General features: G+C 36.2%; 1 protein-coding gene across 1 annotated transcript in view; it reads right to left on the reverse strand.

Moving 5' to 3' along the window:
* Window positions 1–288: 288 nt before the first annotated feature.
* EIF3H (eukaryotic translation initiation factor 3 subunit H) overlaps window positions 289–17,421 on the reverse strand; it is a 95,986-nt gene continuing 78,853 nt past the window's right edge. The window contains exons 3-8 of the mRNA XM_014853676.3: window positions 14,688–14,855; window positions 13,061–13,160; window positions 11,692–11,841; window positions 4,363–4,483; window positions 2,172–2,304; window positions 289–517 (exon numbers count right to left, since the gene is read on the reverse strand). Of these exons, the coding sequence (XP_014709162.3) occupies window positions 420–517; window positions 2,172–2,304; window positions 4,363–4,483; window positions 11,692–11,841; window positions 13,061–13,160; window positions 14,688–14,855 (770 nt within the window). The 3' untranslated portion in view covers window positions 289–419. The remainder of the gene's footprint in view (window positions 518–2,171; window positions 2,305–4,362; window positions 4,484–11,691; window positions 11,842–13,060; window positions 13,161–14,687; window positions 14,856–17,421) is intronic.

Genomic DNA, 17,421 nt, shown 5'->3' on the forward strand with positions numbered 1-17,421 from the left:
CGGTGCCTGGGCAAGTGCATGAAGCCTGGGCCTCTAGGGGGCTCATGTGAGAGCAATGAAGAACTAGAACTCACAGTAGGCGCCAGGCCGTCTGGGTCAGGAGCCGAGACAAGCAGCACTAGACTGGTTGAAATGTGGCACTTCAGAGATAGCAAAGGTTATGGACCCTACAGGTCTGAGCCTGGTGAAGCTTCTGGTCAAGGCTGTTTTCTTTTGAAAATAAATAGGTATAAGGAAAACAAAAACAAGAAGCTAGACATAATATGTCCAAAACCAATGAGCAAGCAGTCAAGATTGTTTTATTTTTATTTTATCATTGGCTAGAAAGACTTTGCAATACGCAAATGTATTTCTTCCAAGAGTCGCCCCTTGTGATCTTAAGAGTCCATGTTAACTCCTTTTCTGGAAACTTCCTTTTCTCAGTTGTTGTATTCTTGAAGAGCCTGGGCCATGAAGAGTTTGCCTAAGTTTTGGGCAGTGAATTCCTTGATGTTCTGGCAGTAAGTATTAATCTGGCCTGTGCAATTGGAAAAGTGAGAAAGAGAGTCAAAACGTTCCACAAATTATAAAAGGACCTAAAACACTAGTCAAACAAGAAAATCAGCATAATACAGAATCACCAGTATTTTTTTTGTTTTAAATCAAGAGGGTATGAGAATCAATTCTATTTTTCTATAGGAGATAAAAAAGGACTGTAAGTTCTTAAGCCATCTTCCACTCTTGGTTACATGGAGAAGAAAGAAAAACTACAACTTTTTTGGTGTGTGTAGTTTTTTGTTTTTTTGGGTGAGGAAGATTGGCCCTGAGTTAACATTGGTGCCAATCTTCCTCTATTTTTTTGTAGATGGGATGCTGCCACAGTATGACTTGATGAGCAGTATGCAGGTCCACACCTGGAATCCAAACCTGCAAACCCTGGGCCACCGAAGCCAAGAGTGCGAACTTAACCACTATGCCACGAGGCCAGCCTTAGAAAAACTACGGCTTTTTAAAAGGTTATCAGCAGTTAGGTACATATTGTATGTCAATCAAAACGTACTGACTCTGCAAATTAGACCTACACTGCACTGAGACAAGCGAGAAAACAGCACAGCCTCTTCTTAGCCAGGTAGAAAAGAGATACCAAGTCACAGAACTGCAAACTAACCCGACTCTCCTGACCCTGATGTGAACAAGTAAGCTGTTTTCAGTCCACGATCTGGGAATATTAAGGGCTGCTCCCCCAAGCCAAGACAGAGCAGGAGCAGAGCGTCCACATGAAGAAAGAGCTCCATCACTGCTTCTAAGTCTTGAAACTAAGGATCTAATCTGATGCAATGGCGACACATTTTTTGAATTGGACCTTAAGTAAGGAAACTGTTTCAGTTCCCCAAAGTTAATCTGTATGTATGTATACTAGAAACTTTTACGGAATTTGGATTTTTCCCTCACACTAAAAATATACCAAGAGAACTGAGAAATTGTGAAAGATCACCTTTTCTTTGAGTAGGATTTTCACTCTAATAAATCTCTCACAGACAACTGGCTGATTGACTCAAACAGTATTTAGCAATAACATTTACAAGGAAATAGGATAATTATAGCTAAATAAAGCACGACAATTACATATTCAAAATTCAAGTCCTAGCATAGGGTACAAGATCTCTACCACTTGAAGGTGGTGTTAAATGTTAAGTATCTCCAAGGAAAGTCATCCAGAATTATATTTATGTTGTTATAATTTAAGTCAAAGTAAGGAAAGGACTTCTTCAAGTCAGAAAATTTAACTCAATTCAAACACCCACGTACAAATTTGGGCTCAGTGCTAGGCTAGAACATGAAAAGTAAGGGGTTTCAGTTAAATGATCTTTCACATTATGAGACTGTAAACATTTTTTCTTGGTTTCCATGAAAGATGACTCAAATAAAACCTTTCCATTTTAGAAAGTTTATAATGCCATCTCAAAAATGTTTAGATAAACAGAATGAAGCACTGAAAAGACTTTAGAAATAACAAAGACTGACAAATTCTTAAATTTCAGAAATTACAGGTGCTAGATTCAAATTCACTGTTTAACCATTTTAAATACACTAGCTTTTATGACCTATTTTTCTCTTTGTAAATCTCTCATTGTCTTCTTCTTCCTAAAGAACACAGAAAACCAGCCATGTTTTGCACTGGCTAAGGATACCTGCGATGAGCAGAGAATCCATCCTGGCAGGGGGCTGGGGTGGCTTGAAGAGTTTGGACAGATCCTCTTCAGGGAGTGGGGGTTCTCCTCGACTCTGGCGCTGCATGTTCTCCTGCTGGCGACGCTGCTGATACTAAAATTCAGAGGGAAAATGATTTGGTTATTTTTCTCTACCTGAGGAGAAAAAAGGACATTCCTCACTTATGCAACCAGCAAAAACCTAACTGCTCTGAATTCCAATCTTAGTTTTATAAATGATAACCCTTGGTAACTCTTGCTTCTAAGAAGTTAAATATGGCAACAACAGAAGAAAATTCCTTTGTTGTAAACTCTAGCGTCACTTTGAGCTCTAAGAGTCTATAACAAATGATTCAGAAAAACAAAACTGATTACATGAGAAATAAGAAGCTTAAAAGGTAAAGTTGTTCATGGTCGGTGAGTGAAAGGAAGTAACTTTACCATTTATGACAATGAGGTACACGACAGCATTAGACATACAATCCATCTTAACCTTAATAACTAAGTAATGAACTAACACACTGGGGAATTCTTTCAACTTTATCCCTATTAACCAAAAGAACAATAATAATGATATATATATACACATATATATCATCATCATCACTATTATAATAGTAAATACTATTACTGTTCTTGACAACAGATCTATGCTTTAGCTCTATAGCTAAGAATGAATATTAACTTCAGATAATGCTTCAAAAACCTTCAAACTTTGGATTCCTATGACTTTCTGAAGAGAAGATGGGGATACATATAAAGGTATAGGTCAACTACAAACTTACAGATCAAATTATGGTAAAGAGCTAATATTTGTGGATTGCTTACAATAGTGGAGGAAATCACCTCACCCACAGCCTTAAAAGGTCAGGTCGTGAGAAACCAAAGTGGGAGAGTAAAAATTCTAGTGCTTGGATTCTTATAAAAACCAAGAGCAATGATAGTTCTTCCTAAAGTAGGGGAGTAACTTGCTTTGCAAAGATTCCTATACTTAGTATGGGGTATGAGAGTAGAAGTGAGACAAATCTAAAAAGGGATATGAATGGCACTGGTAAGAATAAACATCAAATACACAATTTTAAGACATTAAAATTCTGAAAAAATATCTAAAAGACTGCTTTCCAGAATCAATCATCTCATAGGTGTGATATTTTCAATTTGATACCCGAGGTTGAGTCCTTCACCTAAAGGAAGAAGCAGGAGAACAGAATCAAGCTGGGTTTGTTGGGGTGTTTTTCCTAAAAGTTTGTCAGAGATTTTCACCATCCCCATCTTCACCAGCACCTTTTCAGCTAAAAAAGATACTTTATAGATTTATATGTGTTTCTAAAATTCTAATCATGGTAGAATCAAAGTATTTTAAATTTCACTAAATATATGAACGCTGATGCTAAAAAACTTTTTTAAATACACTATTCTCAGAACCACTTAGTTGTGCTTAGAATTCTATAGTTACAATACCTAGTTTAAAGAAAATTTTAATGAACACAGACTAGTTATATACAAACACTTTCACAGATAAACATTTTGGAATCAATTTATCTATGAATCAAATGTTAAGAACAGTTCAGAGCAATATAGTCCAAAAACAGCACTCCAGAAACTGTGAAAATCATGTGGCCTTTAGGTAACACTAATAAAGAACAGGTTAAATGGACATAGCAGTATATATGTGCATATGAGAATATTCAGGTAATTCTACAGTTTTTATCTGTATTATACTATCTATTTCACAGTAGTTGGTCTATTATTTACTATCAAAATTGCTTGCTCTTAATCACAATTGCTCAGTTTTTTAAATGAACTGAAGATTGCTAACTATGCTGCAATGAGCCACTACCAAACCAATTATAGTTAGTAAAGAAATGAGCTGTGACACTCTAGAATCTCTTTGCTTCTGATTTTCTCAATAAATGGATCTCTTATTTCCATAACCTTGGCATTACAATCTGAGCTTAATATAAAAACTCTCTTTAAGGCAGGTATTTTTAAGTACAACTTGTAAATAATATATTAGGAACTATATAAAGAATAATCTTTTTAAATATGATATATAGTTACTAGCTAACAGTCAATACCTTATCAAAGATGATTTACATCACTTTGAAGATGCCTCTCAAAACACCATACTTAGAAATGAATTCTGTTTGTTGAATTTTTCCATAATACCAACCTGATGTTTCTGCTGCTGCTGTTTACTTGTATTCCTCATGTATGTGTTATATTTAACTATGTCTTGGCTCATTTCATCCACTCTGTCCATCAGCAACTGTAGATTCTTCCCCAAATGATTGCTGAAATGTAAAGTAAATAAGCTGGTAAGTCATATTTTAATGTTATGGTTCTACCACTGCTCTAAACAGTTCTGAGATATTAAATTGATCTGCCATTTGCTAAAAGAATGAGAGTGCACATACACATAAGAGCAAGGGTAAGGGAAAGAATCCAAGTCAGCTTGTTATCAAACTTTCCATACCGAGCGCACAACTATAACACAAGGCTACCTGAAATAGCTCAGGTGCTTACTGTCAGAGCATACATATGTCAGGATACGACATGCTGAACATACCTCGTGGGATATCTATAATGTACGTTTTCTGAACAACCAAGTTTAACCTAAGCTCAGAGTTCCGAAATCATTTTCCTGAGCACCCTCCCCGCACCCAAACTATACTCCAAAGCATTTAAATCAGTAGTCATAAGAACAGAAGATTCATGCAAACAGACTAAGACTTCTGGCACTAGATTTCTCTGATCTATGATTTCTCTATCTAGCAGGTTCTGAAAGAGCAACCACAGCATTTATTCTGCAATGCCACATGAAGAAAGAAAGAGGGCTCCTTTCCTCTTGCCCTTCCTAGAATCTGTGTTTTGGTCTTTCATACTTCTTTACTTCTCCAGAAATATTTATTGAAGCTCATTTACTAAAATCTTCTTATAAAGTCATGCTAATGGTTAGTACAATGACCACCATACCCATTGCTTTCTGCCTGCAACTATCTCCTATATTGGTAAAGCCTGCTACTACACATATGCATTCTAAAAATAACTAGCTGACAAACAGTACTCATTCATTCATTTCAAAGAGATATTTACTAAACACCTATTATGTTTCAGCCTAAGTGTTAGCAAACAGGGAAACAACAGTGAATGAGACATTCGTGATCTCCATCTTATTGAGCTTACAACTGACTGGGGGTGGAGAGCGGGGAAGAAGGTGGTAGACGGACATTTTAGATAGTATGGCGGGAATTCTCTCTTTAAGGAGATGACAGCCTGAAAGCAAAAGAGCAGAAAGTATCAGTCATGCAAAAAGTATTCTAGGCAGAAGAAAGCTCAAGTGCTAGAGGCCTGAGATAGGCAAGAACTAGGCAGATAAAAAGAAAACACCCAGCAGGCTGGAGCACAGTGATAGGTTAGGGAGGCCAGACAAGCATATATGGGAAGCCATCAGCTGCACCACACAACACCCCAATAACACAGAATGACTGAGACCCCTCAAATCCAATGTGAATGGTATCCTGGAGTTGTCTATGTTTGTGACATGTTTTGCCTTAAATTTTAAAACGACCAGTCTGGCTGCAATGCAGAGAATAGCCTGGAGATCAGTTAAGAGTCAGCTGCGGAATGCTGGTGAGGATACGGAGAAATTGGAACACTCACACATTGCAGTAGTTTGCAAAGTAAAATGGTGCAGCTGCTGTGGAAAACAGTTTGGTGGTTCCTCAAAAGTTAAACACCAAGTTACCATATGACCCAGCAATGCCACTCTTAGGTATATACTCAAGACAACTAAAAACATATGCTCACACAAAAACTTCCACACATATGTTAATAGTTGCATTACTTATAATAGCCAAAAAGTGGAAAAAACACAAATGTTTATCCAAGGATGAACAGATAAATGAATTTTGGTATATCTATACAATGGAATACTATTGAGTCATAAAAAAGAATAAAGGACTAACACATGAATGAAACCTAAAAACATTATACTAAGTAAAATAAGCTAGATACAAAAGGCCACTTAACTGTATGGTTGCATTTATATACAATGTCCAGAATAGGCAAATCCATAGAGACAGAAAGCAATGAGTGGCTGCCAGGGGATGGCGGAAGGAGGAATGACTGCTTAATGGGTATGGAGCTTCTGTTTGCAGTGATGAAAATGTTCCAGAATTAGTGGTAATGGTTGCACAACATTGTGAATATACTAAAAACTAATGAATTGTACTCTTTAAAATGGTGGATTTTACATTATAAGAATTTTATCTCTACTTAGACTACAAACACATACACACAAAATCTATTGTGGTATTCCAGAGAAATAGTGGTGGCTTGTACTAGACGGTGGCAGGGAGCATAGAGAGAAGAGAGCAGAACTGCAAGAGGAACCAAGGGTGACTCCCAGTTTCCTGGCTTAAGTAGCTGACTGGTTGGTCACAGTATTTACAGAGAGGAGTGGAAGGCTGAGGAAGAAACAGATAGGGGATGAATGAAACTAAATTCAGTTAAAATAAGGATTCTTTGTGGATTCCATCTATAAGCTGAAGAAAATTAGATAGTTTTGGCTCTTTCTCAAATAGTGGAAAGAGCATGAAACTAAGTGTGTCTGCTTATGTGAGTGTGTGTGTGTAAATAAATTTATCTTTTAATCCTAGATCTGGCACTACCCACATAACCTTGACCAAGTGACTTGGCCTAATGACTCAACCTGTCCAGGAATCAAGTGTTTTTTCCAGCTTAAATTTTATTTCATATTTATCTTATTTCATTGTAATTCTGTGAATCACTCACTTTAAAATATTTCTTCTTCTTTGGAAACCAGACTAAGTATTTGTTTCTGTATTCCTCTAGTTTCTTAATAGTTTAATTCACCCATAATTTACGTGTTTGGGCCAACGATGCAAGGTGAAAACTAAAATGATTTTTTCCAGTAGCTAATTAAATGTCCAAATATAGTCACACTGCTTTCCAAATAACTTCAGGATTAAAATTTAACAATACTGTGTAGTCTCACATGCATCCTTTCAACACACATTACTGAGTACGTACTTACTTTGCCAGTCACTCTGTTAAGAGACTAAGGATTAAACTATATAAGACATTGCTGCACTTAACTCATTCTAATGCAAGGAGAGGAATGCAAATAGATAAATACAACCCAGTGGTGGTAACTGCTCTAACAGACCTACAGCATAAAAGATAGTTTGGTAGGATCAGATGAGACTTTCCAGATTATCTGACAGCTGAATTTTGAGTTTTTGAAGAGAAGTTGAAGACATGGAAGGTGGGAAGGGACACCACATATTCTGGGCACAGGAAGCATGTTCAGAGACTCTGGCATGAAAAGCCTGACACATTTGAAGAAGTGCAAGTAATTCAGTACACCAAGAGCACAGGAGAGGGGCAAGACTGGGAAAAAAGAGCAATGAAACTAAAGAGACAGACGACAGTCACTGTGCAAAGACTCTCGGAAGCTAGGATTGTAAGTTTGGATTCTATTCTAAGGACAATGGGGAACCAGCCAAAAATTTTAAGTAAAGGAGTAATATGATCATACAATTTGCATTTAGCAAGATCACTATAAGGAAAGAGGAAAAGGTTAAAAGTAGGAAGTTAGGAGACTGCAAAAGTAATCAGGAATAGAAATAACGAGGCCCTGGACCTAAGGTAGCAAAAGAGAGACGTAAAATGAAATCATCCCGGGAATGTACAGAGAGGAAGACGGACCCTGAGCAACACTGATGTTGAGGGGGGAGCAGAGGAGAGCGTGCTGTGTAGAATGAGAAGTAACCCAGAAGAGATGTCGTTTCATAGACTCCAGAGAAAGAATTTCAGAAGAAGGGGTTATCAAATATTAAATGTTTAAGAGTCTACAATATCCAGTCTTCTCTGACTTTAGTGAGACCTCTAACCACAGAGAATAGGTAGAACACTGCTAAGTGTTGAGGACAAGTGGGGAATGAAGAAATACAAACGGTAACATCTATTAATAAGTTTGACTATAAAAAAGGAGAAAACGAAGTAAAAGCTGAAAGGAGATGGATAATAATGGCATGAGATCAAAAGGTGTTCTTTTTGTAACTTTGTTGGTTTTTTTAAGATGATGGAGACTTAAGTTTAAATGTCCTTATCCTTAGGAGATGAATGCTCAAGTATTTAGGGGTTAAGAGTCGTATCTGCAATTTGCTTTAAATGGTTCAGAAAAAAAAAGGTACACCCTTATGTACATAAATAGCAAGAGAGCATGTGCAAATATGGCAAGACACAACTGGTGAATCCAACTAAAAGGCTTATGGGTATTCATTGTGTTACTATTCTTTGAATTTTTCTCAAGAGTTGAACATTTTCAAATTTTTTTTAAATATGGGAAAAACAAGTCAATAAACATAACAGGAAAGGACCAGAATAGAGAGGCACTGAAGCTATCTGAGGAAGGAGTGCAGAGACAAACAGTGAGATCCTGAGAAAGCAAGAGGGGTAGAGACGGGACTGCCCTAAGGGGAGACACCGATCCTTCCATTTCCACCAATGGAAGAATTGAGGTCCAAAGAGCTACAAGAAATGCCAGAATTAACCACATGATTAGCTGTTAAATAAATCATTGATGTCTTTAAGTGCAAAGGAATTCAGAGAAGGAGAAGATCACCAGCAATCTTATGACTGGGCAATTGGCGGGGAGGGGGCCGGGGCAGGGAGTGACACTAGAGAAATCCATAAAGGACAGGTCCCGCCATATGCAGAGAAAGATCTATTCTATTATTCGTTCCCTGACCTTAAATCTTGGAGACTGATTACCCTGACTTTAGCAATGAGGAAGGTACTACTAGAATAGACCCTCCCTCTCCACCAAAAAACGTCTTTAACATAAAGTACTAATATTATGTGTTATAGGTATATGTGATTATAGTGAAAGAAGACAAGCATAGATATACAGACTTCAAACATTTCATAACATTTACAGTATTATAATGCTCTTCAGAAATATATCCAATAAGAAATACTCAAAACTCTGGACAGTATAGGCCTTGAAGGTCAAAAGGAATTAACAATCATACACAACTGTTTCACAGATAACATTCACAGGAAATCAGGCCCATTACCAACAGCAAATTTAAGAGGATCTTTTCAGTACCAGTTCAACTGGAATACTGAAACAGGGAGATATTGTTAGGAGTTTCAATAATATAGCCTTTTCTTTTACTGCCAAGGAAACAAAGAACTGAAAACAGATAACTTAGATGTGAATCAAGACGCGCAGTGATAAGCTGGTCTGGCTACAATACCAATGTGCTCTTGTTATCCTTAATGTATGTAGGATGCCCACACTTAGTTTACTTTTTTAAAGAGGAAATAAAAACAGAATTCTTTTTTCACATGTGAAAAGCTGAAGGCTTGTATAATACATTTTCAAAAATGAATAAAGGCTGTTACGAAGTAACCATTAACAGAACTACCATCTAATAAAATTAAAAATTAGAATTTTTTTAAATGAAAGGGAATGTAGTATAGTTTATTCACAGCACAGAATAAATTTATCTGGCAAATCAAAGAACTGGTACCCACATACGGGTTGTGAAAAGCAAGACGAAGCAAAATGTTTAAGGAGCTGCTTAACAATGATTTTTGATATAATTTTGAGAAAAATTTTTATGGCAACTGGCCTGATTAGCAGCATCACACTATTAATTTAGAAATTAAAATTTGATATGTACAAAGGTTATATTTCAGTCTTTTAAAATAGTATTATCAATTTGAGTCAATGGTATAGTCCAGTAGTATAAGCACTGCTTCAAGGTTGCTTCATTTTTTCCTCCCAACTGAAACACCAATTTGCCCTTTAAATAACTTCACATGGAAAGCTAAGGGCCTCTCTTCCATTTCACATAAAACGCAGAAGATAAAAACTATAATAAAATATTTGTCTAGATCTTAGTTGCTATGGAGAACTGGGAACATTTTCTTGGCTATTATAAATGCTGCTTTGGACAAACAGGCATTACAGACCAGCTCATTGGTAATGTGAAAGCACAGAAGGGCTATATTTGTTTTGTATGCTCAATAAATGAAGCTTGGGAAAAGGTGAAGACATAAATTATATAAGCAAAAACTTTCACATAGTAAATTTAAAATTATTATATAACTACATACTTAATACATCAAATTTTAACCTTGCATGCTGAAAAAGGTTCTTAGCGCAATGCTTTAAATACAGGTGTGCCAAGTGTGTTTGTAAAAGCCATAAAGAAAAATACGACCTTCTAAAAGAGACAAATTAAAAGACCATTATGAATATACGTTTCTAGTTAAACAGTACACTCTTTAGTGCCAAATTAGCCTTGCAACCTGGCTATATCATTTAGCACTCCGTTTACCATCCAATTTCCATCTCCTTCCCCTGTAAAGACTTTCTGGTGGCCCGTGATGGATTCACGCAATGGAAGGTGGCATCTGAACCACAATTCTACCCACCTCGAGGGATGGAGAAGAACATGGGGCTCTCCGGTCCTTCTGCGTTTATCCCACTTGTCCTATACTGAAGAAGAACTAAGTCTGTACGTTCTTTCATACAAGCTTTATCTCAGATAACTAGAAATTTGAGAAATTTGATAATAATTGAGCTTCTGTCCCAAACTGGTTGCTTAAGAAAATGCACCTTGTTTCTTTCAGCCATTCAACAAATGCATACTGAATGGTTACTGCCTCTGTCCATTTCATTTCATTCCACAGTCTGCTGTTAGCCTTCTCCCACCACAAAACAATCACTCGCTTAGTGGGCATATGAGAGAAGCTATATACATGACTCTGTTCATATTTCTGTTAAGAGCAATAAATGCAGAGAAAGAAATATTAATTCCATAAAGGAAACAATCTATCTGTTTTGGGACACCTCAGTCGGCATTTTACCAATACAATAAATAATATCTTAGCAACCAGATAACTAAAGCAGTCACAGTGGAGGAAATTGTCTCACTACTGTCTAAGATAGCAAAAGCCAGTGTCAGGTTCAGAAAATTCTAATTTTAATTGAAAATTCAAACTGGAAGGTTACTACTAATAGAGTCTGCATCTGAACAAGGGCAAGTACTACCAGTAAAACAAAAAAGCGTATTTGTTTTTCTCCAAAGCATTATTAAATATCCAGCCATAATATCATAAGCCTCTAAGGACAGTGTACAATAAATAAAGCTGAGCCAAATAAAAAAACCCTCTCCCATTAGCATTTACCGTATCAAAGCAAAAATGATACAGCAAAGGCAGCAGAGGGTTCTTATAATAGGAGCTATTAGTATTCAAACACTGTTTCACTTTATCAGTTTGGCGTTTTTCCTGGGATCTTAGCAGGCCGGACAAGCACTACATGTTGTTACATATGTCTTAGTAACCTCAAAACAGCTTAAATAATTTTTTTCTTCCTTCACAGGTTAAAGCCTAAGTAAAAGAATCTTTTGCAGAAGGTGATAAAAAAAGGGACTTTTCGTTAGGCAAGGCCTCTTACCTGCTAGCAAGACTGAGCAATTCATGTTTATCTGCTACAGCCGACTTCTTCTCAAGCTCCCACATTAGGACGTTGATCAGATGTGAGTTTTTAATTACAATCGGCACTTCTTCAAACATGTGCTCAAAGGTGATATTTCCCTTTTTCAATCTGTGAAGCATGTTAAAAATACTTTAGTCTGGTGGTCAGAAGTAAGTGACTATTTCATACATTTTCCCTAATTCCAGGCCCTCCCCAACATCTTTGTTTGTTTTGTTAGCATTCTTTACAAAAGGGAGAGAAACTAGAGTTTTGCAGAGTCAAGCATTAAATCAAGTGATGTGAATAACTTTGAAAATGACTTGAGTTTGATCTATAACCCAGAAAGTTAAGATTCTTGGTAAAAGAAACTTCTTTCTCTGTAATCAGTTATCTTCAAAACTTCATTGATACTAAAATGTAAATGTCATGGGTAGTTATGCTATATAATCTATATCCAAAACACATAAAATATAGCTAGAAAAGAGAAATATTCTAGTTTTTGGAAAGTTCATTTTAAAAGCCTACTGAACTAAAGAGACTGACACCTAACAGAACGCTCACAGGACACTCCCCGTACAGTGGTTCAGAACACAGCAAGAATGCAGCTTCTCATAGCTTAGTTACAACTACCATATCCAGGAATTGTTTATAAGTTGGCTTTTCTTTCAAAATTCTTTGCACCTTAGCTTCTTTAGGAGCCAAAGGGGAAACTAGCAACGAACTCTGTCCTATATGAAGTCAAAGCCACTAACTTTAATTTAATACAAAATAAAAATTCCTATAATTAACAGAAAATGAAAGAATACTGAATTTTTTTTAAAAAATTTTAATGTAAATATTCCAATGCCATTATGTAGGATCACAAAACAACTTTATCAATTACTTCTATGCATACTTATCACTCATAAAATTTCCAGTAAGCCACACTCCTTACTGAATACTTAAAACGTTTACAGCTTTCCCACCCCCATCCATGAAACAGGAGCTCAGAAAATAACACATACAGCTCTCAACCGTTCTGACATGGAACTTACAATCTGACAGCGCTGATCACTTGTTCCATCTCCCTTTATTTAATCATTTATTTCTTCAAGTCCAGTAGCTAATTAAGTCCCACTCTAACTGAATTCACCGTTGGTGAGAACAACAGATGAGACGTTCCATAAAGAATCATTTAAACAAGAAAAGGGAGAAATCAAGTGGCACTCAGCCATGCACAAACTTCTACCGGCCACATGGCAAAAGCATTACCACACCACCACCGAAGATTCAATAATGTGGCAAACTAAAATCTTAAAAGAAAATACCTATCCTTTACTATATGCCTCATTGGCCCCCAAACACTTACGCTTCAGGAGAAAAATCCTTCTCTTTACAAACTTCCATCAGTTTAGGAGTCAGTCTGTATGCCTTCAGCGATAGAGATCCTTGGGCAGTTTTTATGGGATCTCAAATAAGGAAAAGAGAAAAAAATTACTAAGACTTTTGCCATTACTAGTGCTCAAATGACATTGGTTCTAGGTGCATTCTGCTATTTATCATACAACTTTTACAAAATGAAAATCAAAATAAATAATCAGAACACGATTTGAAACAGATTCAAACCAGTACAGCAAACAGTAAGTGACAATGTAGGAACCTATCATCCTATTTATAATAGGCAGAATAACTTCCTAAAGGAAAAGCAGAAGATTCAAAATACAGTTATTTTCAAAACTATTCCTCAGCTAGAACCAGTAATCCTGATGAAAATTAAATATATCATATGTGCTATATACGCTATATACATCTTGTATACTTAGAAGGAAAATATTGATGAAGTTTAAATATGAAAATTCACTGCATGCATGCATGTAGTTCTTCAGTCAACTAATTTAAATGAATAGCCCTGCAAACAAAATTTACCCATCCTAATAATCACTGTTCAAATTTCTTAGTTAAAACACATTTTAAAAACAAAACCGCTGAAGTCAAAGTGCTATCACAAAAGTGTCTTTTCAGTTTTAGAGAAACTAATTTTGTCAAAACTAACTGCTTAAACACTCCACGAGTAAGGGAGCTTAGCACTTGCTGCATGATAACGGCTCCAGCATGCCAATATTCGCCTAAAACCTGTGTTAACATTCATGTTGTCTGAAACTTAACACAGTGAAACTTTTAGCAATAGGTGATAAAATGAAAACCAAAATAGATTGAAACAAGTGGAAAATTCATCAAGGTCTGATGATGCAATGTTTCCAGCCAATATAAGTACACTTTAACAACTTGTTCTTTACTGTAATCCAATTGTTAACATACTGAAACAATTTTGGGGCAGCTCATAAGATTGATCGTATTCATTAGTATTTTTTCTGACAGATACTCAGGACGTTACATTTACTTCTCAGCTGGAAACTATATGCAAGTCTGCCAGATATGGCAAACTGTGAGTGTTTGGGGAGGGGGAAGGCTATAAAGCTGTTAAATTGCCTACAGTTCTGATACAGCACAGAACATCTGGTCTGGAGAGCTTGAGGAAACACCATTAAATAGGCCGAAAAGAAAAAAATCTTTGTGCTAAGAAACAGTCCAGGTTTTGTACGCTGCTGTCAGAGGTATAAAAAAAACTTGGCACGCTGTGTTATGATTGGTCAGTCACGTACAGAGCCAGACACTTTAGCAATCGAGGTTTGTTAGACATCTGGTCCAGTTCCACCAGCCCCTTCAAATGAGGGAGGGGAGATGGAGGAATAAAAATGAAGCAGCTACTCCAGCATTCCAAAACGTACACATCAGGGCTCTGATAGCAAGAAAAATAAACAGAAAGAAGGAAACCCTGTCTAGACTTAGCTGCTGCTGAGGCTGCTGCAGAAACAGGGCTGGTATTTACTTGAAAAGGCCTGCCAGGCTGCTCTTAGAGGCAAAAAGACAGAAAGCAAAAATAGTAGTAATAATATTAAGGGAAGAAAAGAATAATAAAGGAAACTCCTACTAACCGTAAATGAGAACGACAGATTCTTCAATGGCATGCTGGTAACTGAACTGAGAGTCCAGAAGCGCCCGGGTGACGAACGAGCCATAGTACGTGGACTGGTACCAGCCCACGTGGAGATGATCGATGTTTACATGGCGAAGGCTCCGCATCATTTCCATCTGATACTGGACTGGATGATGGCGAGGAGGAAGATAAAAGAAAAATTATTTAATGATGTCACCAATAGTAAAAACAAGCCTTTCTGGAAACAAATTTCAACACAACTATTTATTAGCTAAAGGGAACAGGTTTCCAGATTTTAAAGTCATTCAGCTCACATATGAAGAAAATAAAATTAAGTTTTCAAATCACTTCGAATCACTGGGGCTTTCCTTTTTTCATTAATGAAAAAACATTTTGTAGAAAAGGTATTAAAAACACAATAACAATGCCCTGTTCTAAACAAGGAATTATTTATTAAATGTAGTTTCCACTCCCCTTTTTAAGACTCTAAAAATAGTAAATGTTTAAGGAAAAAATGTGTGTAATTAATAAACAGGTTGGTTCTAAGAAGTTTCATTCGAATTAACGAGTGAGAATAGTTATCAATGTCTTCTTTAACACAGCTTTTAGAACTGAGAAGTTAAAACCATCAAGAAAACTAATGGGAAAACAATTAACTACCACATTATTTAAATATGAACAGGATACAAGCTGCAGCTGATTTAAAATATAAGAATTCATTTTTGCCTTCATCTGGTGCCCCCTGCTGCATATGCTAAATTTAAAAAAGAAATCTTTTTTTCTTGTCTGTGTGTTCCTTTGTGTTAAGTAATAGATACTACTTCTTCATTAGAATGGAGTTATATTGTAATCACACTGTATAGAATGAAAAGTCTGGATGACTTGTAATTTTGTCAAATTAATGACTAAAGTATATTATTAACTTAAAGCAGTATTAATAGAAAAATAGGTACAAACTGACAATATAATAAATAAAACATTTAAAAAAGGAATATAGTCCAATAATGAGTAACAAATACCTAAAAAACTCAATCAGGTGTTAGCAAAAGTTAAGTTATATATCTGTCATTTCCTTGTTGCAACGGTATGGTTTTACAGAGCAAATAGGATTCAGGATCATAAAGTATAAAAGAACCTGCCTCAGATGAACGTGGTCTTATTTTCAATACTTGTAACTAGGCAAAGAAATTATAAATCTGCTTATTCCAAGGAAGGTTATATTTCTCATGATAAAAGACAGCAGCCAACTCACCAACTACTCAAGAATTACGTGGGTTTTTTGAGTTTTTCTTTTTATATGCATATGATGGCCCTCAAGAAGAAACAGTATAAAATTAATATGATAAACATATCAATTGTCTTGTATCTTAAATTTTAGTCTCTCTAGCACATAAGAGACCCCCTTCTCAGATAGTTTAACAGATTCTTATCAACCACATAAACCTGAGATAGAACCATTGCTATGGTCTCCTTCCACTTTAAAATTCTGTAACTCTTTTAAAGTTCAACTAAAATCACTTATTTCGCTAACAAAATTTAATCAAATTTAACTTACAAATGAAAAGTCCCAATATCACAAGTGAACTAGAAGCCAGATTAAATTTATTATTTATTTTCAAGGGACAGGGAAGAGGGGATGGGGAGAGAGTACCAAGCAACTGACAGTACAAATGTGATTTCATAGGATTATTTTTTAAAAATCAGTACTTCCAAAACATCTGTTAATGTATAATTTAGCTATTATATAAGCAGAGGTGAGATTCTACCAACTTGCAATAGTAGGAAAAAAGAAAAAACTTGACATCTGGATTCTCATGCCTGCTCTGAGATTTCTCTCGTGGGGGATCTTGCCATGGAGTTAAAGATCCTTCTCTGATGCTTAGTGGTCCCATCTCCAAAAAGATCTGAGAGCTCATCCCCCGTCAAAATGCTATGACTTCACATTGTTCACTGGATATGCTCATTGTAAGAAATGATTTTTCTATAAACTAAAGAAGGGTCTCCAGCATGCATTATAATAAAATAAAAAATGCAATTCTCTGAAAAGTATTCTGTAATCTTACTAAGTTTCCTCTCAAATAACCTGAATACAATAGATTTTATAATAGTATTTTCAGGATGCATGAGGCAAAAAACTCTATGATCAGTAGCAAACCTCCAAATTCCTTCTTCATCCAGAATCTTACCGGTATACCTTACAGGCCCTTGGGTAAGGATAAGAATGAAAACGAAGTGTTTCTCTCAGCTAAGGAAGAGACTAAGGGATATAAGGCCTGTTGCCCTGTGGAGTTACCACTGCTCCAATGTATTTATTTCCGGGGAATGAGAAGTGGAGAGACGAGCTTCTATATTATTCGGGTGTGTGGGGGGGGGACCACTTCCATTTTCCTCTTCTAGAGCTTAGAAAATCAGGACACACAAGATTTTGCAAGGCTTTAATAAAAACTTACTGTTAGGGTCATAAGAGTTTTCATTTGACCTAAATATGATAGACAAATATAAAAATTTAAGGGTTAAGAGCAATGACAGGTGAGTTGATAAAATTGCTTTTGAAAATCTACAATGCACTGGAATTTCACTATTACACATAAAAAAATGTGCTGGGCCTATTCTATGTGAAATTTCCAGACATTCTCTATCTTGGTGTGGACTTACTACCCCAACTTTAAAAAAACACAACCTCAAAAAACAAAAAATGCATGTCCTCTTAGAGGCATCACACAAAGAAAGAG

Source organism: Equus asinus, chromosome 12 (assembly GCF_041296235.1).
Source record: "Equus asinus isolate D_3611 breed Donkey chromosome 12, EquAss-T2T_v2, whole genome shotgun sequence".
NCBI lineage: Eukaryota > Metazoa > Chordata > Mammalia > Perissodactyla > Equidae > Equus > Equus asinus.